Source organism: Rattus norvegicus, chromosome 3, assembly GCF_021556685.1.
Source record: "Rattus norvegicus strain SHRSP/BbbUtx chromosome 3, alternate assembly SHRSP_T2T, whole genome shotgun sequence".
Taxonomy (NCBI): Eukaryota; Metazoa; Chordata; class Mammalia; order Rodentia; family Muridae; genus Rattus; species Rattus norvegicus.
In genome coordinates this window covers 114100995-114128905 of record NC_141536.1, presented here as the reverse complement: position 1 = coordinate 114128905, position 27911 = coordinate 114100995, and the positions used below count along the sequence as shown (strand labels likewise).

The 27911-nt window shown below is 48.3% G+C and overlaps 1 protein-coding gene and 1 pseudogene across 1 annotated transcript; both read left to right on the top strand.

Annotated features, from left to right (window-relative positions):
- Window positions 1-1026: 1026 nt before the first annotated feature.
- On the top strand, window positions 1027-27911 carry Ncaph (non-SMC condensin I complex, subunit H). The gene is given in 18 exon segments (NM_001402050.2): window positions 1027-1116; window positions 6733-6970; window positions 7322-7412; window positions 8360-8452; window positions 9003-9141; window positions 9752-9876; window positions 11011-11200; window positions 12238-12329; window positions 13020-13222; window positions 15384-15532; window positions 16010-16116; window positions 16649-16771; window positions 19632-19742; window positions 21936-22109; window positions 23674-23790; window positions 24797-24888; window positions 25257-25332; window positions 27436-27911. Coding segments are annotated over 18 exon segments (2199 nt in total). The 5' UTR covers window positions 1027-1097; the 3' UTR covers window positions 27496-27911.
- LOC147995673 (small ribosomal subunit protein uS11 pseudogene) lies at window positions 22608-23107 on the top strand (annotated as a pseudogene).

Sequence of the window (27911 nt, the reverse complement as noted above, 5' to 3'; positions counted from 1 at the left end):
AGAAGCTTTTGGGAGTTAGAGAAGTAGCTTGTTGGTCCAGAGTACTTGTTGCTCTTGCAGGAGACCTGGGTTTCATTCCCAGCACCCACATGGTGGCTCACAAACATCTGTCACTCCAATCCCAGGGGATCTGACAGCCTTTTCCGGTCTTCTTGGGTACCAGCCATGCATGTAGTAAATGCACACATACTCAGGTAAAACACTCATTCACATCAAATGAAATATTTTTTTTAAATTAGCTTTCAACAAAGGGCAGAGCTTTGGTTTCCCAAATGAGGGGCACCGATGACAGTAAGCAGGCAGGCAAATGGTGTAAAGGATGTTAAACAGCTACACCCCAGGCCTCCGTTTAAAAAAGGGTGGTAGGCAGCTGGCCTCCAAAAAGCCTTTTACAAGAATCTGGACAAAAGCTTCGTTTTCAAATGTATGTACATGCATGTGTGTAGATGTATGCTTTGGTGCAGATACACATGCTCACACAATGCTCTGATATGTGTGTGTATGGACGTGTACACATACATGCAGACAGAAAGCTCTCTGGAAGTGTATACACGTATATGAACTGTACTGGGCGCCCACACGTGTCAACACAAGGCTCTGGGGTGTGTGTACACACATGCACACACAATGCTCTTGGGATGTATACATACACAATACTCTGGGTGGAGTGTACACATGCATACACAATGCTTTACGTTCCTTCTTGCTTGCCTGGAACTTCAAGAAGGATACCGTTTTCTACCCACAAAGAACATGTCTTTTAAGACAATGAACCTCCATCCCTCAGAAACCTGCCTCCCCATTACAATCCAGATTCTAGGAAAGTACAGCCTTTGCCCGCCCAGATCTACACATCCTACTCCGCGCCCAGCGCTCGGCCGCCAGCGTTTCCAAACGTCATCAGCTAGGTCACCGCTGCAGCTAAGCTCACTTGCTTAGACTTCAATGAAGGACTTCCCGCCGGCACAGTTTTTAATCAGCCGCCTGGGCGGTCTGCGCAGGCGCACCAAAGGCCACTCCCCCAGGGGCGTCACGCGGCAGTTACCGCGCTTGGCGCTCACGATTTAAAACTTAACTACGGAGACGTGGAGAGCAAGATGAAAATCCCACGCTCAGGTGAGCTCGAGTGGGTCGAGGCGCGGCTGTCAGGATCAGGACCGAAGGGTGCTCGCGTGGGCAGGTCCAGAAGGGACGAATGTGTTCGGCGGGGTTCAGCCGGGGGCTGTGGAGGGGGAAGGGAAGACAAGCCGAGGGAAAGCGGGGCGCTGGGCCAATCAGGGTGCAGCTGCCAGTGGCGGCCAGGCTCTAATGCTCCCCGCGCCCCGGTTCCAACGGAGGAAAAGGTTGGGGGAGTGGTTCTGGACTGGACGTTGTGTGGGGAGCTGTGGAAGCATAGGGTCGACCGTTCTGTGTTGAGCACTCGTGCCTGTGTTTTGGAACTGATTCAAAAGTCTTGAGGGCTCCCTTTGGGACAGACCTTGGTCAGATGCAGAAATTCGCAACCGAAGAAGCCTGGGCACTTGAGTTGGAGACTGGAGGATCAGAAATTCAAGGTTATCCTCAGCTATAGTGACTTTGAGCTAGCTCGGAGCATCGTGTCCAAGGGACGAGCCAGGAAGGAATCTGAACTGGTCTAGGAATTACTACACTGTATGTTCTCAACCTTTGGGTGACAGTCCCCATGGGGAGGTGTCAAATGACCTTTCTACAGGGTTCACCTAAGATCATCAGAAAACAGATGTTTACATTAAGATTCATAACAGTAGGGGCTGGGGATTTAGCTCAGTGGTAGAGCGCTTACCTAGGAAGCGCAAGACCCTGGGTTCGGTCTCCAGCTCCGAAAAAAAGAACCAAAAAAAAAAAAAAAAAGATTCATAACAGTAGCAAATTTACAGTTATGAAGTAGCAATGAAAATAATTTTATGGTGGGGGGGGTCAGCACAATATGAGGAACTGTGTCAAAGGGTCACAGCATTAGGAAGGTTGAGAACCACTGAGCTAGACCATTATAACTAAACTTAGTGAGACTGACAACAGGCAGGACCTGGTAGGCCTAAGTTAGAGTTTTCTAATAATAGTTTCATTTTGAATTTGTTGCTTGTGACTTCCTGGAGAGGTGAGGTGCACAGGTGAGAGGGTTTCTACTGGATGAGTTTGACAGAGGTCCATAGGCTGAGAGGTAGATTTGTTTTTCTCTATCTCGGGGATCGTAAAGCCATGGGTCCAGGTGGGAACACCAGACAGACATTGTATTGAGTACATTCAGGACCAGCAACAGGTGGCCGGGTGGGAGGAGGGCACTGGAAAAAACCCAAGTTACAGGTATCACAGGAGCCAAGAGCAGCTCAAGAAGAAGAGACAAGTCCTGAAGTGCCCACTTCAGGCTGAGAACTGAAGCAGAGCAGAGGGGCTGAGTGAGTGGGAGGAAAAATCAGGCACAGGAAGAGCTCTTGACTTCAGTAACAATCCATTGAGTTAGATGTATACCGCCCCCTGCAGAGAACAATGGGTGGTGGATTTAAAGAGCTATCCCTCAGTGCTTCCAGTTTCTCAATTCCTTTCCTTATCCACATTTACAAATGTCTTGATTTTTGCCCACAAAACATCACATCTGCTCTCTTGACGTTTTTGTTTTGTCTTGGTGTTGGATGAGAGTTGTGTAAACTATACCCTTGTAAAGTTTTTGGACTGCCTTTTCCTTCCGCTGTCTGTGGACAAGCATTTGTTTGTTGGGTCTCTTTGTTTACTTTTGTGGTATAAGTCTTGTGCCATGGCGTGTGCATGCCAGGCAAGAATTCTATATGGCTCTATATTCCCAGTCTCCTTTTATTTTTTTCTGTGTGCCTATAAAATGTTATTGTGCACATTGAAATCGCATTGTATCGCCTGTTGGGAAACAGCAAAGTCAGCTCACTCTCTGGGCGTTCTCTCCTTCCCTCCTCCCATTTTTCTCCCTCTCTCCTTTTCTCCCTTTTTCCTTCCCTCCCTCCCTCTCCCTTTCTCTCAGCACGTGCCCACCCAAGGAGAAGAGCTAGGCAAGGACTCTTCCACCAGCCATAGCCAGAGCCAGGTGACGTTCCTCCATTTGGGGCGGTGTTGAAGCAGATACAGCATAGAGACAGATAGCTTGTTTGCTTACCTAAAGTCTTCTTAATATGCGGTGAAGCCACGTTTAAAACAATGCTCTTTGTTTGTTAAATCGGGGGTAGGGATTAGGATGAGTTAGGGTTCCTTTAACTCCTCCCAGGAATCTTGTGTCTTACTCTAAAACAGTAGGTCAACCAGGCCTCAGTCACACCTTGAACATGTCATAACCTGGCATAACCTGTCATCCGTGTGTTTGCATCCCCCCTGTGTGTCCAGCTCATTGTCTCTTATTCACATCCTGAGGTCAGCTTTTGTTTCTGCCGACATATTCTACGACTGTTTGTCACCTATGGCCACCTTGTGTCCCCTTCCTTCCTTATTTATGTTACCTTCCTGGTCAGTCAGTATGCTCACGTGTCTCCCTGTGTCCTCTTCCTTTCTTACAGGTTCTTGGCAAGACCCACAACCCCGGTTAATTTAAACACCCCCATTCTGCACACTTGACAGTGGCCAGAGAGAAATACTTAGGGCTGCTGGGTGGTTGGTTTGGGGCCTTCAAAGCTGCTGTCAACTATGCCACACCCCCACGTCATTCATTTCCTAATTCTAGGTGGCTGGCCATGTCCTCCTTTCCTTAGCTTTCCAGTGCCTTCTGCACTGTCCCTTAGCTGCTGAGTTCACCTGCATTCCAGTCATAAAGACAGTAAAAACCACAGAGAACATGCGGCTTAGTTGGTAGAACCATGTTGGCTTCCCCTAGCCCTTTTCCTGTTGCGTAGTTTTGTAAGTATGCTGGAATCCATCTCAGCCGTCAGCTCCTCTCCACTCACTTATTTTGTGAGCTCATCCGGTGCTAAATGAATACCAGTCGGTGACTCCCAAACTCACCTCACTGGAAATTGCCCCCCAAAATCTACCGTGACACCTCCAGCTCTGTCGCAGTTGGATGGCTAGGAAATGTGCCAAGTGTAAAGCTGCGGCCTTGCCTCCTGCCCTGCAGCATCCTTCAGTAGCTTCCTCGGGTCCGGGTAGCCCAGTCAGCGGTTGATGATAACTGGGAGTCAGCCTTCAGCCTTCACAATCCACATTAAACCATCAGGAAGTCGTGCTGACGTCACGGAGACCTATGAAGTGTCTATACACCCCTCCTTCAGTCCTGCCCCTTGTCTTGTCATCTTCCTATTAAGATGGCAGGTTACTGTTAAATCCCTTCTAATCGGTTCTTCCTTGGTTCTCACTATGACAACCAGAGGGGCCCTCTGTTGTCCAGAAGAAGCTCAGGTTAACTCATTTTGTTCTTCCTCTCATCCTTACCCGATCATGTCCTTTCTCACTGCATTTAAGATGCAGAGGTAGGCCGGGGGCGTCGCTCAGTTGGTAGACTGCTTGTCTAGCGTTGAGTGAACCCTGGGTTAGATCCCAGCACCACATAAACCAGGAGTGGTGGCAAATGCCTGTAATGCCAGAGAGAAGAGGAAGAGGCAAGAAGACGAGAAGCTGAAGGTCATCCTCTCAGCGATTGTGAGTTTGAGGCTAGCCTAGGCTACATGAGACCCTGTCTAAATATTTTTGGGGGTGGTAGGTGGGGGGTGGGATGTAGTCAGTACAGTGGTTGTGCGCTCCTGCTAGTCCATCTTCCATTGCTCTGACTAGTGCTTTTCCTCCTTGCCCTGGAGAGCCCGAGGCTTTGTTCGTCTCTGGAGAGGCCTTGCTGTGTCTATGGACTACTGTATTCAGCCACAGTAGGCCCTGACATGTGCTAGCATGCTCCCACTTTTGGTCTGTGCCCCCTGTTTCCACTTGGTTTTTCCAGACGGCCTTCACGGCTTTGGTACTTTCTGGTGTAACCTTTTTGGAAAAGCCTGCCCGGACCACTGTATTTAAAGTGACCTCACTCACTCTTCCTTATTCCTTTCCCGTCTTTTACCCCCTCCGCAAAACACGTGTACCCATCACACACACCATGATTCCCAACTTTTAATTGAAGTGCCAAGACAGGACATGTGCTCCACCCACGACCCGAGTCACTCACCTTTTCCTGTGAACGCAGGTTACACTTTTCATTCCACACCTAAGCTGTTCCTCACACATCTCCGAAAAGCAGTGACCTTCTGCATCAAAATGTCACCAAAGATGATAAAAATCAATTTTCTAGACTAAGGTCTAGACTTTATTCTAGATTTCCAAAATCACCCCCAAATGTTGCTCTTAGCTACCTTTTTGAGCAGGGATCTGCTGGAAACTAGTTCACACCTGTAATCCCAGCGTCTAGGAGGCTGAGGCAGGAGAACTGCAGATAGTTCAAGCCCAGCCTGGCCTACATAACGAGCTGGGTCTCAGTGAAAATTTAGTATCATTAAAGATAAGAACTGTGGCAGAAGCAAGACCTTCCTGATTAACCCGTGCCTAAAACCACCTGTCAAGGCTGGCAAGCCTGAGACTTCATGTGACCGGGTTGGTTTCTATTCATCCAAAAGAGCTCCCCTGGCTTAGCTTGTTACTTTTTACTTGTTTTGAGACTGAAACACTGTGTACCACCCTCCCCACCCCCATCCCTGCCAGTCTAGAACTTGGTACACAGACCAGGCTGGCTTCAAACTTGCCGTGTCCCACTAAGCCCAGCGTTATAAGTATGGAGCACTCAGCCCAGCCTTCTTTCCTGTGCTCCCTGGCACTGGTTTGTGTCTCAGCACTGCTTATCTGAATCAGCACCCCTAAAGGAGCTGAGCCTTCTTGTCTCTAAAGCACAAGCAGAGGAGGCTGTGATGTAATGAGGTGCCCCACGAGCCTTGAAGTCAGAAGCCTGGTATTTCAGTCAGTATTTCTCCTGCCTCAGCCTCCTAGATGCCGGGATTATAGGTGTAAACTAGTTTTCATATACAGTATCTCCAGTACACCTAAAGTTAAAATAAATTATAAATTTGGTGTTGAGTTGATTCATATCAGAGGTGAGTAAACCTCAGTTTCTCATTTTTGTCTGCTTGGTTAATGTGGTTACTGTTGAAGGCTTTTACCTTTGCATGTGATCTGTGGGAAGTTCTTAGGAATGGGGTGTGTGTGTGTGTGTGTGTGTGTGTGTGTGTGTGTGTGTGTGTGTGTGTGTTTTACATATTTCCAATGTTTTCCCCCATCCTCCTGCCAAGACATGGGGCCAGGATTAGAGCCCAGCCTGTGTGACTCTAGACCAGCTTCATCGTTGCTTAGCAACCGTGTCTCCCTGGTCTGGGATTATGAGTGACAGATGTCTGTTCTGCCAGTTTGTGAGCTTATCAAAGGCAACGACTTTGTCTCATCCATCTCTCTATTCTTGGATGTATTAGGGATGGGCTATCCTTGAGCAAGCTAGGCAAATGCTCCACCAATCAACTTGACCCCCAGTCCTGCCTTGTCAGTCATATATCCTGTGGTTTGCTTGAGTATACATACAGTAGCCGTGAAGTGGATATATGTCCTCTCATCCTTCTCTCTACCCCTCAACCCCAACTCTACCAAGAAACCCAAATTGCAGTGTCTAGCATCATGCATTGCAGGACTTCAAAGAGAACTCCACGAGCAGGGAGCCCCACAACACGGTTGGGTCCCCTTTCCATATAGGAAATTATTCTGTTGAAGCTTTCTTGAGCAAGTATTTTGTTCTGTTACCAGAAAAAATGAATAACTCTTCTCTGAAGACCCGTGGACAACAGGACATTGTTTCCTCACCTTCGGAACGGGTGCTTTCAGTGTCCCGGCCTGCGAAGGCCCCTCTCAGCACTCCTAAAACCCCAGTCCTTGAAGACTTTCCTCAGAATGACGATGAAAAGGAGCGTATGCAGCGGAGACGCTCCAGGGTCATTGACCTGCAGTTCAGCACAGACTCGATTCACCTGGCCTCCCCCAACAGGTGCATGCAATTCTGCATTGGTTTTGTCGGGGTGGCACGAGTTGTAAGGGTCCTGGTGCCTCCAGAGGACTTTGAGTATAGGCATTTGTTTCTCGTTTTAATATGTTTATTTTCTCTCTCTCTCTCTCTCTCTCTCTCTCTCTCTCTCTCTCTCTTTCTCTCTCTGTGTGTGTGTGTGTGTGTGTGTGTGTGTGCGTGCGTGTGTGTGTGTGTGTGCGTGCGTGCGTGTGTGTGTGTGTGTGTGCGTGTGTGTGCGCGCGCGCGCGCCTCTGTTCCTACACCTGCCTTCTTGGTTTGTGTTTTGAAGTAAGTGTATTATAGATCTTGATAGAATTTTTGTCTTTCGTTTAGGAATATTGATGTTTCAGCTCCCATACCTAAGTTTACAAACACACAGATTACAGAACATTACTCCACCTGTATCAAGCTTTCTACTGAAAACGTGAGTATTTGTTGGCTTGGGTTTTTTTGTTTGTTTGTTTGTTTTTGTTTTTGTTTTTTGGGTTTTTGTTGTTCTTGTTGTTGGCTTGGGTGCTTGGGTTTTTTGTTTGTTTGTTTGCTTTTTGGTTTTTCTTGTTAGCTTTTTTGGTTTTTTTGAGACAGAATTTTTCTGTGTAGCCCTGACTGACCTGGAACTCACTTTGTAGACCAGGCTGACCCTGAACTCTTAGAGATCCATCTGCCTCTGCCTCCCAAGCTCTGGGATCAAAGGTGTGCTCCACTGTGCCAGCTTAGTTCATATTTATTTAGGCAGGATCTTGCTATATAGCTCAGGCTGGCCTTGAACTTGCAAGCCTCTTACCTCACAGAGATTTCAGGAGTACACCGACATGTGCAATTATGATCTTGGATTTTCTTGATTTAGGTAGGAGATGTGATGACTTGTTTATTCTCTAGTGTCGCTGTACTGTTTCTGTCAGAACTTTAATGTTCTTATAAGAGCCTTCTACTCACAGTACATCTCACACAACAACATGGCTTACAGGCAAATGGTGTGAGTGTGGAAGTTAATAGTGAGTTGTGGAGTCACCCTGCATCAGAACCCTCTCTTTTCCACGTATAAACCGGGTGACTGTGACAAATCACTGACCTCCCTGCTCCAGCTCCATCCTGTAAAGGGGAGTGAGGGTGGTTAGTTCCTGCCTCACAGTTCCCAACTTGACTGAGTCCTCTGTGCAGAGTTCTTAGAGCAAAGCTTAGAGCTCTCAGGAGGAGGAGGATCCGTACAAGCTTGGCTCTGGTGTTATGGGAACTGAGATCAGTGAAGGTATTTGTCTGTAAACTTTAGTGGGCTTGTTTATATGATACAGGTTTTGTATGTAAACTTTATTTACACGCACTTAAAAGCCAAGCCTATGAGTAATAAATCTTTAACTTTTTCTCCCCTAGAAAATCACTACTAAGAATGCTTTTGGCCTGCATTTGATTGATTTCATGTCAGAGATTCTGAAGCAGAAAGACACAGAACCAACAAACTTTAAAGTAAGGAGAATGCATACTTCCCGTACAGCTTGCCCAGTGCTTGTCTCCGGTGCTTATTGTAACACACATGGATTCTGCACACCCGAAGCCTTGCCCGCCCCCTGTGAGACAGTACAATTCACACACTTGCATTCTGCACACACAGGAGCCTCTGCGAGACAGTACCATTCACACACTTGCATTCTGCACACACAGGAGCCTCTGCAAGACAGTACCATTCACACACTTGCATTCTGCACACACAGGAGCCTCTGTGAGACAGTACCATTCACACACTTGCATTCTGCACACACAGGAGCCCCTGTGAGACAGTACCATTCCCACACTTGGATTCTGCACACACAGGAGCCCCCCGTGAGACAGTACCAGACTCCCATATATCCTTTCCTCAAAGGGTGAAATGCAGAGAAAAAAGGCATGCTTTTATTTCCCATCGATCATTGAGCACCTTTCTGTCTTTTTTCTTTTTAAGTATTTTATAAATCTAGCTGGATTTCACTTGTTCAAAGTCCTGAGCCTCTTCATGAATGTAGCTGTGCTTTTGAACTAGGTGGCTGCTGGCACCTTGGATGCCAGCACCAAGATCTATGCTGTCCGTGTGGATGCGGTCCATGCTGATGTATACAGAGTCCTTGGGGGGCTGGGCAAAGACACACCACCTCAAGAAGGAGAAGAGAGCCACAGTGGAGGTACACAGGCTGGGATCTGAATTTAAGGGGCTGCTTCTGGTATGTACTGGACAATATTTGAGTGACATATCAGGGTGAAAACACAAAAATCTGGAAGGCTTTTGTTTTTTTCTTTTGAAGGCATGTCTGTTTCCAGAATGTGGTTTTCCATGAGAAAATACAGGAAAGTCTAGTGTACTTGCTTCTGTAGAGAATTCATGATGGATGGTTAATTATTTTATATATCTACTTGTCTCTTGGGATGGGTGGTTCACTGGACATTGAACTGAGCCTCATCTGACTGACAGCCCTTACACTTGTGTTTTGTGCTAGGGTTTCTAGGGTGGTTTTACTGGTTGTTAAAGGCCTTTTATTCCCCTTGTAGGAGCTTGCTTTTGGCAACACTAGTTCCAAGCACTGTATAAAAGCCTTTAGGAATTACTTAGGCAAAATTGAGTAAACACTAACTAGGGCGCTTCTGCATGGTTTTTATTAGGAGTAAAATAAATGTATTGTCTAGTAATCCAGTTAGGCTGGAACAGCAGATTGGGTCAGCCTGCTGACTCGAGGGGACTTGCTGTGTAAGCTATGACGGCTGTGGAGGGTTTAAGACCTGGTGTCACCCCTTCAGAGGGAAGTGCTGTGGAAACAGAGAGGACTAAAAAGGCTGCAAAGCCAAAGAAGAAGCAGTCCTGCAGAACCATCGAGCAGAATCTGAGCAACATCAACGTCTCTGAAGCAGACGGAAAGTGTGCGGTGAGGACGTGTGCGTGCGCTTTGTGAGGCCCCTGGCAAACTGAGCAGGACAGTCGGCAGGGCCGGTGCTTATGGCTTGGCCGAGCTTTGAAGGAAGGCTGGATAGATCTGGGTCATTAACCGCAGACTCAGCACCTGTAGGTCTGGGGTGCACACAGGAGCACAAGACTGGTTACCATTTGAGAAAGGAACCAGCAGCGACCACACTGGTTCTGGGGAGGTGCGTGCATGAGTGGCCGTGGGGAGGAAGGGTGAGCAGCTCATGGCGGGCACTGTGAAGCTGCCTGGATGGGAACAGCTGAGAGGCCGGGGGTATAGAGCGTGTCCCTTTCTGGGACCCAGGGTGCTGCCCTGGGGCTGTGAGGACAGCAAGATCACACCCTCCCAGGAGGGCCAGGGAGCCACTTCTGTCTTATCAGATCCAAGTCATGCTTCTCCTTGGAAGCCACTTCTTAAAGCACCTGTTCCTGGAGATCCCAGGTGGTGTCTTTTTTTTTTTTTTTTTTTGCCTCACATCCTCACATGCATTTTGTCTTGCCCTGTCCTCATGCATGGGATGTGATCTACCTTTGGGTTGGTATCATGTGACTGTGTCCCTCTTCTCCCTGACCCAGCCTCAGAGCCTCCTTGCAATCTTTGCCAGCCATGCTCTGCCATTAGCCCTTCTGATTCTGCCTGTCCTTCACCTAGCCATCCTGGTTGGGTTCTCCCAAATCTTAAAAATATTATTTAGAGGAACAGTAGTGAGACAGTTGTGGTTTCCCACACCTGTAACCCAGCACTCAGGAGGCTGGAGCAGAGGGCTTCTGAGTGGGATGCCAGTCTGGGGGTAGAGTAAGACCAAGTCCCAGAACAAATAGGGGGGATGGAACCTCTGATTGGCTCCATCTCACTGGTCTGTTAAGTAAGGCAACAGAATTTGTTGTGATGTCATTTACTGTGCTGGGACTGTTAGATGCAACCATTTAGGACCTGCCTCTAGCAGGGTGTCTGTCCTTGTGTGTTGTAGATAGAGATTAAAAGGACACTTCTCAACACCGTCCATCTGAATCGAGTCTTGTGGACGGAGCTAGGTGAGCTTGTGTTTCCTGCGCTACCTGCTGTCATTCTGTGGTTCCTCCTCCTCCCATGCAGGTGGATCCTATGTTTCAGAAGACGGCAGCCTCCTTCGATGAGTGCAGCACGGCCGGGGTATTTCTCTCCACCCTCCACTGCCAGGACTATAGAAGTGAGCTGCTTTTTCCTTCCGACATGCAGGCTCTCTCCTCGGGAGAACCTCTCGAGTTGCCAGATTTGGGTTTCGTAGACATGACAGACTTAAAAGGTGAGTAAGGTCATTCTTTATCAGGGCATCTTAGCCACTTCAAGTTGCTTCTGATTACACGGCTGGCTCTTCTAGAAAGCCACTTGGGTGTTCTTTGACAGTGCCTAGCAGTCCACTCTCTTCTTCCTTCTTCTGCGGTAAGGAGTCTAAACAGTAAGCCACCACTGTGTCCGTGTGCCGTGGGCCTCATCTGCTCATCGTTTACCACACCCAACCCTGGCACTCACAGGCTCACCCTGGAGGGTCGGTGTCAGCTGTTATTTGCTCCCAGTTCACAGGTCATTTTAGGACCTGTGGGGGGTTGTGATTTATTCTTGTGGCAGTTAAGAACTGACCTATTCTGTTAGTAGTGTCCTGATAGGCAGGGTTTCAACATCTTCCCTTACCCCCAGTTCTCCCTCTTTCCTCCTGGCCCAGGAATGTCAGGGGACAGTGTGAAGGACATGTGCTGCAGTGTAGTGACTGCATGCCTGCGATCCCTTCTGTGAGCCGAATGACAGCGGTCTTCTCCCTCGGATCCCATTACAGATGGTTGTGAGCCACCATGTGGTTGCTGGGAATTGAACTCAGGACCTCTGGAAGAGCAGTCAGTGTTCTCAGCATCAGAGCCATATTCTTTCTATTGCAGAAGTTTTGCCCAGATAACTGCTTAGCAATTTGTTTTCTGTGTCTATGGCCTTGGCTAGGGCTCTGACTCCCTGAGATATGTCATCTGTAGTTACTTCAGTTTCAGACCGAAAGGAGTACCGTTATGTGATTTCTAAGGAACTTTAGTTTGCTTTTAAGGAAAGGCTTATGCATTTTCAAGCTACACTTCAGAATGAAATGTCTGTGCTTCTGGTTTCTCCTACATTTAACTCTGGAATAGCATGTAGCCTGACTCCACTGTGAGTGCACTTGTGTCTGGGTCAGGAGGTGGGCAGCCAGCCAACATTGAGGTGAGTGAGGTGACTGCCTCTCTCTCTTTCTCTGTGTTATTCTAAAGGGGAGACCTTGGCCCGCCTGTAATTTCTCCCGCCATCTTGCTGTCCCCACAGCTCCTTTGCAGCAGTGTGCAGAAGACCGCCAGCTCTGCCCTTCCCTGGCCGGGTTCCAGTTTACTAAATGGGACAGTGAAACGCATAATGAGGTGCGGTCAGCTCTGGGGTTTGTAAGGGCCCGGGGCGTTTCCCAGTGGCTGGTGGTTTCAGTCAGCCCCAGATCAGTTCTGCCCAGTGGGAACCAAAGCTGAGACACGGATGTTATGTACTCGAGAGCACAGAGAGTATTTCCCTTGGCACTTGGTCGGATTCTCAGCCCTGCTGGACCATCATGCAGCTGTGGGTTCTGGGGTCAGTTCCCTGTCCTTCATTTGCTTCCCTAGGGTCAGATTTGCTCTTGAGTGTGCTTGCTACAGTAGCCTTTGGTTGCCGGCTACTGTCAGGCTAGAGGCATTTCCTTCTTTTGGGGGTTAAGTCCCTTGGCACACTGTTTCCTGAGAAACTGTCATGTTTAAAGCCTTCCTTTGTTTATTTTTAGCTGGGCCCCCTTTAGCCTACTTACTCCTACATAAGTGGTCTCCATGAAAAGCTCTGTTCTCCACATGCTGTTAATGAATGCAGAGTCCTGCTTAGTGTTTGCAAAGTATGCCTGACACAATGCAGCTTCAACCTGTGCTGCACACTGTAAACTTCCTCCTGAGGGCGCTGCTTCTAGCACGTGGGGTGTGGGGGCAGGGCAGGAAGAGGAGAGGCTGAAAATTAGGGTGGCTGCTTTCCAGGGCTGAGCTGGGGTGATCCCAAGAACGGGACAGCTGGAGAGCCGTGTCTTCTCCTTGTAGTCTGTGTCGGCCCTGGTGGACAAGTTTAAGAAGAATGATCAAGTCTTTGACATCAACGCTGAGGTCGAAGACGATGACGAGGATGTCCCCGATGGGCCCCTGGTGGAAGATTTTGTTGACAACGATGAACCAGACCCTTGTGCAGCTGGGGATCAGGAAGAGTTCCGGAGCTGGAAAGAGATCTGTCAGGTCCCAGGCAGCCAGTAAGGCCTTTAGGGTCGCAGACGGTTTCTAAATAGACCTCTAGCTCCAGATAGCTGGGCCGGTCCTGTACACCATGCTTTGCGTGTTGGTGATCCACTTCATTATAGAACTGACATTGCGCAGGCATTGTGCTCACTGCAGTATTCTGCTGGCTGGCAGGAGTCATTAGCTCAGTGGCATTAGGACAACTAGACTGAAGGGGCGGGGCCCTGCGATGACAGGAAGATGTGACAGAGACAGCCCCTAAGGAATGAGGTTTGAGAGGAGCAGCCTCACAGTGCAGCTGTAATATAGCTTCTGTTAGTTACATGGAGTTGGGCAAGGGTTTGGGTCACCCAGAGTGTGTTGAAGGATATTTTGGGTGATTGGAGAGTTCTGTAAGTCTGCATGGCATCAGGCCAGGCTGTCGGGAATGGAGTCTCCTCACATCTTTCCCTGTCTGTAAGTGCTTAACTAAGAGCTGACCACAGAGGGCAGGACATGGGGACCCAGGAGGGAGGCTCTGAAGCAGTCTTGTTCTATCTGTGGTTCTCGTGGAGCTACGGACATTAGTCCATGACATGGTCTAGATCCTCGACAGCATTCATCCAACAGGCTGGAAATGGGGGCCTTTAAAGATTTGTTTATTTTATGAATATGAGTGCACTGTAGCTGTCAGACACACCAGAAGAGGGCATCAAATCCCACTACAGATGGTTGTGAGCCACCATGTGGTTGCTGGGAATTGAACTCAGGACCTCTGGAAAGAGCAGTCAGTGCTCTTAACTGCTGAGCCATCTCTCCAGCCCTTGTGTTTTAATTTTAAAAACTGAGTTTGAAATAGTAGTCTCTTGGGCTCTCGGTTTGTTTGTTTGGTTTGGTTTGGTTTGGTTTGGTTGCTTACCCTGTAGAGTGAGCTGTAAGGATTCATTCTCAGCTCAATACCAGGACAGAGGCTCTCAGACAAGACTAAGATTTCACTCATCACCTCTATCCTCTAAGACCAGCAGAGGTGCCTGAGGAGAGGGTTTCCCCACACCAAAGCTGCCAAGCTGAATAGGGCCCTGTGTATTGCAGATACCAAATGAAGTTGGATGACGTAACAGATTTTTTTTTAAAGGGTCCCAAAGTATTTGGAGATCTAGACATGTAAAGTGGAGCGTCCTTTTCACTTTTAGGAGGAACTAAGACAGTGTCTAGGAGTCGTAATCAGTGAGCGTATGGAAACAAAGATTGTCATGTTGTGTAAGAAAATCCACACGTGCGAGAAGGCCCGGGTCTGGGATTCAGACAGTTGCCTTTCACTCTCAGCTCAGGTGTCCTCTGCTTGTTTTCTGAGATTAAATAGTGTAGCCTAGGCTGACCTCAAACTCTCGATCCTCTCGCCTTATCCTCCCCATGTGTGCCACCACATCCAGCCCAGCACTGCTGTTTCCCTGGACTGTGTTTCAGGCACTCCAGAGCTATTTAGGGACCTGCCTTTTCTTTTTAAATCCCTGACTTTTCTTTTTCTACCTGTTTTCTTGTCCATCGGATGGGTACAGTTGTAACCGCTCAAAAAGTAGAAACTTGGTGGTTTCTTTTGTTCCTTCCTTCCTTCCTTTGTCTAGACAGGTTCTCACTGTGTAGCCCTGGCTGTTCACTCTATAGAATCATCTGACCTCAAACTCACAGAGATCTGCCTGCCTCAGCGTCCCGAGTGCTGGGATCAAAGGTGTGCGCCCACCACTCAGCTAACTCTCTGGTTTCTTAGTGAAGCGTTTGCTTGGACTTATTCTTAGAAAGGCTGCTTCTGGACTGGAGAGTCCCGTTGGCTGCTCACAACCACCTGTAAGTCCGTCCAATTCCATGCCTTTTTCTGACCTCAAGAGGTACCAGGCATGTAATGTAATTCATGTAGGCAAACCCCCATACATATAAAATAAATTTTTTTTTTCCTTTTTCTTTTTTTCGGAGCTGGGGACCGAACCCAGGGCCTTGCGTTTGCTAGGCAAGCACTCTACCGCTGAGCTAAATCCCCAACCCCAAAATAAAATATTTTTAAAAAATGAAAAAGAAAGAAGTGCTCCTTTGTGGTAGAAGAGGTGGCTGGCGTCTCTGGCGACATCAGCTTCTTTACGTAAGTGTCTGGTTTATATTCTATGCAGTATACACAAACAAACGATTTTATATATGTTACAGGGAAGAAATTGTTTCCCTTGGGGACAGAGACATCCAAACCATGTGCTCCTTTTTATCCACGAAACCTGGGGAATACTCCTATTTCAGTCCTCGGACCATGAAGATGTGGGCTGGCCCAGATCACTGGCGCTTTAGGCCTCGACCCAAGCGTAAGTCCTTGTGGGTGGGACGTGAACAGAGTGCAGCACATGCTGCCTGCGGTCTGCAGCGAGCAGAGGAAAGAGATGCTCTCCTGAGGAGGGGCCGAAGCAGCAGAGCTGAGCCAGCCTCTGGCTGGTACCCTGGAGAGTCAGTCAGCATGAAGGGCAAGAGGAAGATTTAGAGAACAGGGCTCATGGCCTTGCTCTGCCTCCACATACCAGCACAACTTACACTGTAGGAGTGACACTAGGGAAGTCCCCTCCAGCCCCAGGCTCTGTAATGAAGCCTGTCCCATACTTGATGTGTGTGGCCACAACACAAACATTGTTTAGGTGGCTGAGGGGCGTGTGACTGTACCACCCTAGTGATGTGTAGCTACTACAAGTGCTGCCTTAAGCTTGACAAGGCCCTTGGTAGCCATTGGTAGATGAAAATAATGTTGGCACCAAGGTGAAAAGTATCATAAACTGTGTTTATTTCTGCAGAAAATACTGCCTCCTGCACAGAGAACAAAAAGAAGAGTACAAAGAAAGACTTTGAAATTAATTTTGATGATGATATTGATTTTGATGCTTATTTTCAGAAAACTAAGGTTTGTGCCAGATCTTCTTGCCCTTAGATGACTGCATTCCTCCTGCCCTTTCAGTCAGAAATCACTGTACAAGCCAGGTGGTGAGGGCGCACACCTTTTTTCCCAGCGCTCAGGAGGCAGTAAAGACTGGCCTTAAATTTCTGATCCTCCTGACTGGAATCCCCAAATGTGTCACCATGCCTAGCTATAACTTTAATTGGTAAACAAGTAGTCTGTCCTCTCCCTTAGTCCTGAGGGACCATTAAGAAACAAAGTCAGTGGCTGGGTCAGGAAAGTTTAGAGTTTTAGACCGGATATCACCATGTAGCCCAGTCTCCTGCCCTCTACAACCCAGGCTGCCTTTGAACTTGTGGCCTGACTCAGCCCTCTGAATACTTAGATTAAATGCCTGTACTCTTGTGCCCGGTACAGTTACTTCACTCCATCATACAGACCCCCGAGAGTTGCTAGTAGTAGAGCAATGCCCAAACCCTTCCTAACTGCCTTAAAGTGATATTTATCATTGTTATTAAGAATTTTTTTAAACAAATAGGTTGCTACCATTCTGACCAAGTCCACTTTGGAGAACCAAAACTGGAAAGCCACCACTCTTCCTGCAGATTTCCTCTATGAAACTGATAATCTGGTCCAGCTTCACCTGAAACCGGACATAAGGGTAAGATAGTGCCTTCCTTCTTTAAGCTGTGTGGTTGCCAGGCTTGTGGATGGTCTGTGGATCTGGTGGCCTGCCCTGTGGCTACTGGGCAGTACCTCGGAGGAAAGGAGGGATCACAGGAGAGCAGGTGGTGAGGCAGAGCTGAGGACGGAGATGCAGAGCCCTCACTCGGAGAGCTGCTCCTGGTTACAGCCCATCGCAGGGAGCGCTCAGCTCTCGTGGTTCCACACTGGACTGGTTTGTAGTTTCCTCCTTATTTTGTCTGTTCCTCTACACGAGCTTGAGTTCTTTTCCTCTCTTTGTGGTACTAGGGATTGAACTTTACTAAGGAGCATGTTCTAGCTTTTGTTTTCTTTTGTAGCTCAGGCCAGCCTTGAGCTCAGTGCGCATTCCCTACTTGCCCCAGTCCTGGGCTCTTCCTGCTTCAGCACATTGAAGGACCAGGATTCCAGTTGTGCACCACTATGTTTAGTCACCATGCAGTTTTAATGATATGCATGTATTTTCCTGAATTCACTGATACGTACATTAATAGACTACTTAAACATTCTACTTAAGCAGACTGGCATGTTTTCTTTCTGATCAGTGTTGTTCACTTAACAGAAATGCTGTGTTAAGCACAGAGTGCACAGCACTGGGAGTTGCAACTATGGCCTGGGAGGGATGGACAGTCTGATGCAGGATGGCAGAGCAAGGCGAGGTCCAGCCGCACAGACAGCCTCCTGGATGGCCACCATCCCTGTAGCTGTGATTATGATCCTTTTATTAGGATAGCCAAGATAGCACTTTGCATATTTAGAGGTGAAGGTGATGGACAATTGTAGGGCATGGCTTTTATCCTTTGATTTCCTTAACCCCAGCCAGTAGCAGATTTTCTACAAATTGCTTTTGTTTCTTTTTTTTTTTTTTTTTGGTTCTTTTTTTCGGAGCTGGGGACCGAACCCAGGGCCTTGCGCTTCCTAGGTAAGCGCTCTACCACTGAGCTAAATCCCCAGCCCCTGCTTTTGTTTCTTGCTCCTGACCCCTGCCCCACCTAGGATCTTATCCTGTAGCTCATGCTAACCTGAAACTCACTGTGTAGCCCAGCTTCCTGTCTCCACCTCCCAAACGCTAGGATGAGCCACCGCTAGGATGAGCCACCACGCCTTGCTTGTTATTGTTTCTGTGGAGGAAAGAACTTGAGGTCATTGTTGTTCTCAGAACCACGTGTGAGGCAGTCAGGAGCTGGAGGTCCCTTTGTTCTTCCTTGGAGCCACACTAGAAACTTGGCTAGGGCGAGCTTGAACACACACAGAGAAGGGTTTTCAATGGAGAAGAGCTTCATGTGTCAAACAGTGGAAGGGCTCTTTGTTCTTCTCTTCCCTGTTCTTGCCCTCTTCCCTGTCCCTTCTTTCCCCCTCCCCCGACTCCCTTCCCTCCATGTGCCCATGGCTGGCCTCCCTTACTTATCCCCCTCTTCTACTCTTTTCTCATTAAACCTCTCCACGTGGGAGAAAAAAATAAACAGTGGAAGGAAGTTGGGTGTTTCTTTTTCCTTTTTTTTTCTTTTTTGTTTTTGGGACAGTGTTTCTCTGCATAGTAGCCCTGGCTGTCCTAGAATTGGTTCTGTAAGCCAGGCTGGCAGTCACAGAGATCTGCCTGCCTCTGCCTTACGAGTGCTAAGATAAAAGGCATGTGCCACCACTGCCTGGCTAGTGGGCCATTTCTTAACTCACTAAATGTTTGATATTATCTTTGAATTTGTATTATAAAAATATTGTTCCAAGGGGTTGATTTTAGAGTTATATTAGAATAGTCAAGATAATGTTTCAAGCTAACTCCATCTCCAGCCACATTCTCCTCAATTCAAAGACCTATTCCAAGAATAACTGACAGGGAGGGGAAGAGCTACAGGTGTTTGAGGGCCGTGGTCACTGAGCGCTCCCAGAGGGAGGGAGGGAGGCCTGGCTCTGTTAGCTGAGGGAGGCTGAGGGAGAACACAGGGATAAGTAGGGAAGAGCTCAATGCTTCTTTCTTTGCTGGGTAGTGAGCAGCGCGTGCCCCGGCAAGGGGTGGCTGCCTTTATTTATTCTTTTTTATTTGTGTGTGCGTGCTGCATGCATTCATGCATGTGTACATGCTGGGACAGATATAGGTGTTGGGTGTCTTCCTTGTGTGTACCATGTGGGAACTTTGAGGAGTCAGTTTTCTTCTACCATATTGAACCTGGGGATTGACCTTAAGTTGTCAGGCTTATTGGCAAGCAGCTAAACCCACTGAGCCATCCTCCTAGCTCCTTTCTGAGACTGTCTCTCCCTTCACCCTGTAATTACCAGTTAGCTAAACTGACTGGCCAGCAGAGTTCTAGGGATCCATCTGTCAGCTCTCCTCGCCTAGGGTTAGATGGGGACAACCACACCTGCTTTTTTACATGGGTGTTGGAGATCCTGACGTGAGCCTCGTGCTTGCAAGGCTGGCACTGTACAGAGTCCTCTCGGCAGCCCCAGTAGACTGCCTGTAAGAGAAGGAGTTCTTAGCAGGCTGTTCAAGTACGAGTAGGGTTTCCTTCAGAAGGCTGTAGACGGTAGCCAGCCTTTGTTTCTAAATAAAACTGCAGAAGATGCAGTTGCAGGTCAGAGGAGGAAGGGTTTTGGTTTGGGGGGGTGAATGGAAGCTCTGTGTCCTGTACCCTGTGTTGTTCTGTGCAGTAGAGACTTGGTTAGACTATGTAGCCTCTTAGCCGCCACCGCCCCCCCCCACCCCACTCTAGGGTCATGTCATTCTGAAATGAGACTGAAATAGGAAACAGCTTGATATTCCCAGCTTGTCCAGTAGCTGCTTTTTTAGAAATTTCTTTTTGCACACCCCTCCTTTATTCTAGTCGCTTAAGATGAGCCAGAGCCAGAAGGCCAAGACTGAGCACTATGAGGAAATTGAAGACTATGATTACAACAACCCGAATGACACCTCCAACTATTGCCCTGGACTTCAGGTAAGGGGAGAAGAGCTCTCGCCTCTTCCAAATGGAGGGTGGTCTCTTCCCTGGTTTCTGTTGCCAGTGAACAGTGCTGAGGAAAGAGCTCAGTGTGGCTGCTTTACTCATACTCGGGGGGGGGGGGGGGGCAGGAAGCAGTGGGCAGCCTCTGAATGATGGTTGGTTTATGCTTGGCCCAGGGAGTGACACTATTAGGCCTTGTGGAGTGGGTGTGGCCCTGTTAGAATAGGTGTGTCACTGTGGGTGTGGGCTTTAAGACCCTCCTCCTAGCTGCTTGGAAACCAGTTTTTTCCTAGTAGCCTTCAGATGAAGATGTAGAACTCTCAGCTTCTCCTGCGCCATGCCTGCCTGGATGCTGCCATGTTCCCACTTTGATGATAATGGACTGAACCTCTGAACCTGTAAGCCAGCCCCAGTGGAATGTTGTCCTTATAAGAATTGCCCGGGGCTGGGGATTTAGCTCAGTGGTAGAGCGCTTACCTAGGAAGCGCAAGGCCCTGGGTTCGGTCCCCAGCTCCGAAAAAAAAGAACCAAAAAAAAAAAAAAAAAAGAATTGCCTTGGTGATGGTGTCTGTTCACAGCAGTAAAACCCTAACTAAGACTCTGCTAGTGACTAGATAAGTGGATCGTCTCTGGCCTGCGTGACATGGCACTAATCTTGGCTCCTGTGGGTTTTCAAAGGACCAGAACCACACTTCCTGTTCACAGGCAGGAGCTAATATTTTGGCTATGAGATAAAACACAGAGACATGTGAAAGTGGTGTGGTCTAGTAGGGCCAAGAAGTGCCTAGAGGTGCCTACCTATCAGGAGGACTTGTACAAGCCATTCCTCATCTTCAGACCTTGGTGGGTGCTGGTAATTTGATTTTCATTGTGAGTCTCCTGAAGAAACAACAAATGGAAGCAAAGGGGAGGAGACAGAGCCTCCTGTGACCCTGCGTGCAGGGAGGACAGAAGGGGGCAGTCAGTTTTTCTGTTTCTTTCCTTACTGTGGGGAGAGACAGACTGTTGTTTTTATGAAAATCTAGTCTGACTTTTTGGCTGATGTTTCTCCAACTTCAGAGCCTAAGGACCAGCCAGGGGACCTGTTCAGAGTTCTGTCCTATCTCACAGTTCTGATCTGTTTACTCTGGACTTGGTTCTGAGAATGACTTTCTGTGGACTGAGACTGTAGACCAGCATGAGTGAAACCAGGTGTTTCTTCCCAGCACTTTATAACCAGCTGTCTTAGTTAGGGTTTTATTGCTGCGAAGACCATGGCAACTCTTATAAAGGCAAACATTTAATTTTGGCCTGCTTACAGTTCAGAGGTTTAATCCATTATTAACATCATAGAAAAGCATGGTGACCACAGGCAGATGTGATGCTAAAAAGGTAACTGTGAGTTCTGTTATCTAGATGGGAGGTAGCAGGGAGAGAGAGTTGGGGAGGGGGAGGCCTACACTGGGCCTGGCTTAAGCTTCTGAAAACTTGAAAGCCCACCCCCAGTGACTCATTCCTTCAGGCCACACCTCCTAATAGTGCCACTTTCTATGAGGCTATGTGTGGGGGCATTTTTATTCTAATGGTCACACTGAGTGTGGTGGGCACCTCCCAGTCAGGAGGTAGAGGAAGGAGGATCAGCTCTGGCCATCCTTTGCGACAAGGCAAGTTTAAGGTCGTCTTGGGATTAAGGGATATAAGGGCTCCTGCTACCGAATTAGATAGTACCCTGGGATTTCCGGTCCTGTTTTTGGGTGGTAAGGATGGAACCTAGTACTTCACATGTCGTGTGTGTGTGTGTGTGTGTGTGTGTGTGTGTGTGTGTGCGCGCGTGCGTGCGTGCACGCGCGCGCGCGCTCTGTGCTGAGAAGCTACATGCCCAGCCCCTGCTCTGTGCTCTTGTTGGGCGAGGTATGCAGGCTATGCTTCCGTGTTTTGAGAATGCTTTCTGTACGATGAAATATTCATCTAGCTACTAAGCAAAGGGGACACTGGTCTCTGTGGTCACTACGCTCTATAAACTCATGCTTCAGAGGTCTCGGCCGATAAGAGACCCCTCTCTCTGTAGTAGAGTTTATGTGAAGCAGGAAGAAGGGAAGTGAGCAGGCCAGGTTGGTGGGACTCTGCTTTGTGTCCCTGGAGTCTTTCTGGGTCTCTGAGCTCCATTGACAGCATCTGCCAAACTTGAAGAGTTATTTCCTTGCCCAGGATGCTGACAGTGATTACGAAGAGTCAGACGGTTTATTTGCGGGACCAGTTGGGACCCTTGACCTTGAATCTGATCCAAAGACAGCACAAGAGAATGGTCACATTTCCCCTGAAAGCCAAGGAGTAGATATCACAACTTACGGAGAGTCGAACTTGGTGGCTGAACCTCAGAAGGTAGGGAAGAGACAGCAAGAAATGGTGTGGCTTCCTGGCTGTTTAATGTCTCAGGTGTGACTCCCATCAGCCTGCGCTCCACCTGTTTTCCGTTTCCCTCTTAATCTGTTGTTTGAGTTTTCACACAGGTTTGCACTGTCTAAGCTGCTCACTGGTTAGTTACTTGGCACCGACTACTTAGGTTATATGGAAGTGACCTCTTTCCAAAGACCTTATTTTATCTTATTAACTTTTAATTACTGTTGCAGTGTTGAGAATCAAACCCAAGCCATAAGTAGGAGTGGATTGGTCATACCGATAAAGTGCATGAGTGAAGGCTGCAGCAAAGAGCATTGCTGTGGGCTTCTGAGGCACCTTGGCCAGATTCAGCTCATGTCATATGTTAAACGCCTGATCCCCTATCCCAAGAGCCAGGCTGGGTGCTACCCATTTCCTCTGTTCATCTCTTACTGCAATTCTTGGTCTTGATCTAAATTTCCTCCAATTAAAAGAAGTTAGGCTTTCCGGTGGAGGAGTCTGGAGACGACGTTCAAAAATGGCACCTCGCAAGGGGAAGGAAAAGAAGAACAGGTCATCAGCCTTGAACCTCAGGTGGCTGAAGGAGAGAATGTATCTGGTGTCTGCCACATCTTTGCATCCTTCAATGATACCTTTGTCCACGTTACCGATCTTTCTGGCAAGGAAACCATCTGCCGAGTAACTGGTGGAATGAAGGTGAAGGCTGACCGAGATGAGTCCTCTCCATATGCAGCCATGTTGGCTGCCCAGGATGTGGCCCAGAGGTGCAAGGAGCTGGGCATCACTGCCCTGCATATCAAACTCCGGGCCACAGAAGGAAACAGGACCAAGACCCCTGGACCTGGAGCCCAGTCAGCCCTCAGAGCTCTTGCTCTGGGATGAAGATTGGGCAGATTGAGGATGTCACCCTTATCCCCTCTGACAGCACTCGAAGGAAGGGTGGTCGTCGTGGCTGCCGTCTGTGAACAGGACTTCTCAAGTTATTTTCTGTTAAAAAATTGCTTTGTAAGCTTTAAAAAAAAAAAAAAAAGTTAGGGTCTGGGAATACAGCTTTGTTGGTGGAGTGTTTACCCCTGCACTGGCTCCTTAAATTCTGGTTCATTAAAACTGAGCATGGCGGTACATACTTATAATGCCAGCTCTACCGCTCGAAGGCAAGAGGTTGACAAGTTTAGGATCTAACTAGTAAGCCCAGGCCACACTTGGCTACGTGTCTTAAAAAGCAAAACAACAAAATCCAAACGGTAAAAACAGAAAGAAATAAGATCTTTTTTCAGGAATTCCTAGTGTTCCCAAAGGGACCTCTGTGTATGAGGTTGAGACTGGCTTGCTTTCTTGCTTTTGTTTCTGTTTTTGTAGCCCTGGCTGTCCTGGAACTCACTCTGTAGACCAGGCTGACAGATTCAGTTGCCTCTGCCTTGCTAGCACCAAAGGTGTGCGCCACTGTGCCCGGCCGGGATTCCTCTTTGATTTCCAACTTTTTCCTTTCAGACTTCTGGTGAATGTTTTTCTTCTGCCTAATTTTGCTTTGCTACACCTATTTCAGGTGAATAAAATAGAAATTCATTATGCCAAGACTGCCAAAAAGATGGACATGAAGAAGCTGAAGCAGACTATGTGGAGTCTGCTGACAGAGTTTTCTAGAAAGGAGACTGACATAGAGGTAACAGCACGCACGCTCCTTAGGTCCCCAGTGTGTGGGAGGGGAGAGCTGATATCTACAGTTCACGATCCCTCGGTGTGGTCCTGCCCCAAAGCAGAGAGATGCAGTCAAAGTTTAAAACAGACATCCTGTCCCAGTAGAGCAGGCAGGCCGTGGAAGCTGGTCACAGGCGAGCTGGCGCCTTGGCCACCACCTATCACCTTACTTCTTCATGCCACCTTAGCAACAGAACGCTTTACAGTCCTGATGAGCATCTGGAGTGACTGACTGCCATACAAGTGTCAGAAAGTGCTTATGCTTTGGGTCATCAGTTCTCAGCAGGAGCACTGGAGAAATAATCACGCAGCCAGACTGCTTCTCCTGAGAGTGAAGCCAGCCCTAAGTGTTCAGACCTAGAGCCCTGATTAGATTCAGATCTACAGGGTTCTACAGACTCCATTCTTGCATACACATTTTGCTGGCTGTGCAATGAAATTCATGACTATTGAGGACCCTACGCTGTGTGGTCTCGGATTTATCAGAGAAAGCCATAGTCACAGTGTTAGTGTATGTACTGTAACGAAGAGTGGAGACCCTCAGCTCAAAGAAAAGGCTGAGTCATAGAGGTTTCATCTGCAGGGGACTGCCACCATTGCTTTGTCTTGTAGTCTTCTTTTACAGAAGCACCAAGTAGGGTCTAATCACGCGTATCGTGGCTAGAATATGAAAGAAGAACAAGGACTTACGGTCCACTATCCACAGTCACACCGCGGTGAATTCAGCCAGGCGTGCTGGCTCATGCCAGAGGCAGGTGGATGGACTTCTGTAAGTTCAAGGCCAGCCTGGTCCACATAGTGAGTTTCAGGACTGCTAGGAGGACAGAAACTCAAAAGCAAAAACAAAACAAAAAATCTAGCACCTCTTAAGAGTGCTAGTGTGGGGAAGAAGCTAAGACCCTCCTTAAGGTCTTCAGAGACACCCAAGACTTTGTCATTCAGTACACTTTTCTTTATGCTTTTTTGGCTAGGCAAACCACACTGACAATGGGAAGGAAGAGGCCCCTGAGGAAGTGGCTGATGAGAAGAAACTCAGTGGGCTCACAAAGGACCTGCAGACAAGGTGGGTGCTGACAGACACAGGGCTGTCCCCTCTGAACCCTGGCCAACTTCTTAGCCTGACGGGCCCATTGCCCACTCTTAACTTTAGATGAACACTTGAAGGAGCTGCGCTCTGCCCTGTGCATGGATAAGCTGTAAACAGCCCTTCCCTGTTGGAGTGGCTGCAGCAGTCTAGGAAACATTTTATTTCCAAATACAGACTGGGACAACCTGCTTAACCTGCTTAGGAATGCATCTGCTTCCAAAGCCTTGGGGATCCACTGTTCCTCAGACGTTTTTAGTAGTTTTATGTGTGTGATTTGTACTTGAGGGAGGAGCTCTGTTCTCTGGGAGGCATGACCTACTCAGTGTTTGCCCCTCTCTTTCCAGGCTGCCCCCACTCATGGCTCAGAACCTCTCCATACCCCTGGCATTTGCCTGTCTCCTGCATTTAGCAAATGAAAAGGTAGGTCATCCAAGGAAGTATGGGGGTGTTTGAATCTGCCCTCTGCCAGTTCACTAGAGCTTTTATAGCAGATCTTCCAAGGGTTGCCACATTAGTGGGTAAGAGCACAGACTTGCCACATTAGTGGGTAAGAGCACAGACTCCTGTTCAGCTCCTAGCACCCATATTGGGCAACACACAGCTCTTATAACTCCAGCTCAGGGAGATCTGACACCCTCTTTTGGCCTTTCACTCACACACACACACACACACACACACACACACACACACACACACGGAGAAACATAGACACATACACACACACACATGAATAAAATAAAATAATTTCTTTTCCTAGACAAGTTTTCTGTGTGTAGCCCTGGCTGTCTTGGAATTTGCTCTGTAGACCAGTGTCTTAGTCAGGGTTTCTATTCCTGCACGAACATCATGACCAAGAAGCAAATTGGGGAAGAAAGGGTTTATTCAGCTTATTTCCATGTTGCTGTCCATCACCAAAGGAAGTCAGGACAGGAAGCAGGAGCTGATGCAGAGGCCATGGAGGGATGTTCCTTACTGGCTTGCTTCCCCTGGCTTGCTCAGCTTGATCTCTTATAGAACCCAAGGCCACCAGCCCAAGGATGGCACCACCCACAGTGGGCTGGGTCCTCCCTTCTTGATCACTAGTTGAGAAAATGCCTTACAGCTGAGTCTCATGGAGACATTTCCTCAAGGGAGGCGCCTTTCTCTGTGATAACTCCAGCTTGTGTCAAGTTGACACACAAAACCAGCCAGTACAACCAGGCTGGCCTCATATTCAGAGATCCGCCTGCCTCTGCCTCCTGAGTGCTGGGATTAAGGTGTGTACCACCACCATCACCCAGATCAGTTATTAAAAAACAGAAAAACCTCATGGGGGCTAGAGTGTCAGGCACACAGCACCCTTCTGTGGTTATGACAGTAGAAGTCTCTGTGGTTCCTGATAGAAGGTCTGAGGTGTCTGACATGCCAGCAACCTGAAGAAAGGCTAAGAAAAGCCCAGTGACTGACGAGGGTTCTGTTACCACCTTGACAAGAAAGAGCATACATAGTGGCCATCAAGACCCTTTTGGAGGTAGGAGTGTGGCTCGCTGAGGTCCCTGTTCTGCAGCTCTGCCCCATTCCCTAGTGATGGTGAAGGTTTTAGCAGCTTGACTCCCTCTTGCTACAATCAGGTCTCCCCTGTAGAGGCCTGGATAGCTGAAGAATGCAAGATGGCCATAGCCCGTGTGCTGTCAGGCTGATACAGGATTGGACTTGGACCATTTTGACATTTCCTTAGGGTCTGTGGTGACTCGGAGCTTAGCACCCCCCCGCCCCAGGAAAACATTCCCCGAACACTTCGCCCCAGACCTTGATCTGTTCTTTTCTCCTTTAGTCACTCCCATGTGGACCCTAGTCTTCCATCCCTGTGTGGTGGGGCTTAGGGATGGGCTGCTGTGCTTCTCTTCCCTCTGCCCCCATAGCCAGCAGCCTACAACTGACTGTCCAAACTGGAACCACCGCTTCCTCACCACGACCCGTGCGCTAGACAAACTTAGGCCTTACGTGTTAGGCAAGTGCTCAACCGCTGAACCCAGCCTCCGTCCTCTCAACAGCTTCTAGAACTTGAGCTGCATCATACCAGGAAGACACGTTAGGGAAGAGGGTGAGGTGGATGCTGAGTGCCAACGGGTCTCACCGCTGCAGCCTCTGAGGGAAAAAGAATCTTCTTTGGCAGTCAGCTAGCCTGAGGGGAAACGCTGCCTGAAGTTAAGATGAGAGAGTTGTGAGATGGGTGCTGAGCAGAGGGCAGCTGTCGGGTGTGACAGCTCGGGAATGGTGTTATGGCGCTGTGGGCCTACGTGGACAGGCTAGTCTTTCTGGAGTTCTGTCAACTGAAGCAGTTGCAGAGAAGGATCCTTGTGTTTCTCCTGCACCTCACAAAGCCTGAAAGGCAGCTTTGTGCACACTGTACTTGCCATGAGGTGATTTTCCTTATGATGATGAAACAACCCATTCTCTGTAGTCACCTTGTCTCTGCAACTAAAATTTGTCTCGGGATTCTGTTCTCAGGTCAAAGCCTGTGTTTTTTTTCTCTTCCCTCAGAATCTGAAGCTAGAAGGCACAGAGGATCTCTCTGATGTTCGGGTAATGCAAGGGGACTGAGTCCACTTTAAGACATCTGCAGCGGGAGGCCCATTGCTTCCTGGTGGCAGTGGCAAGGTACTGGACCTGTTGTGTGGCTATAGCCGGCCACCCTAATGCTGGTTTCCGGTCCCTCTTGCCACTTCAGTCTGGATGCCACACTCTGAAGCACCATGATGTAGGAAGGTCTTACATATCACCTAGGAGAGGGGAGCCCTTTAGTCTGAAGTGTAAAGACAGTCTGATCTTTATATCCATGTGCTTCTGGTCACTTTCTGTGACCTTTCTGCTTTCCATTCTGTACTGTCGAGAATAGTTTCTCTGTAGCCTCTTACTGTCTGATCTATGTACATAAAATGTATCATTTTTAAACTTGTAAGTATATATAATACCCTAAAATAAAACTATTCTGGCACAGCATCTGAGTGCCTAGTAAA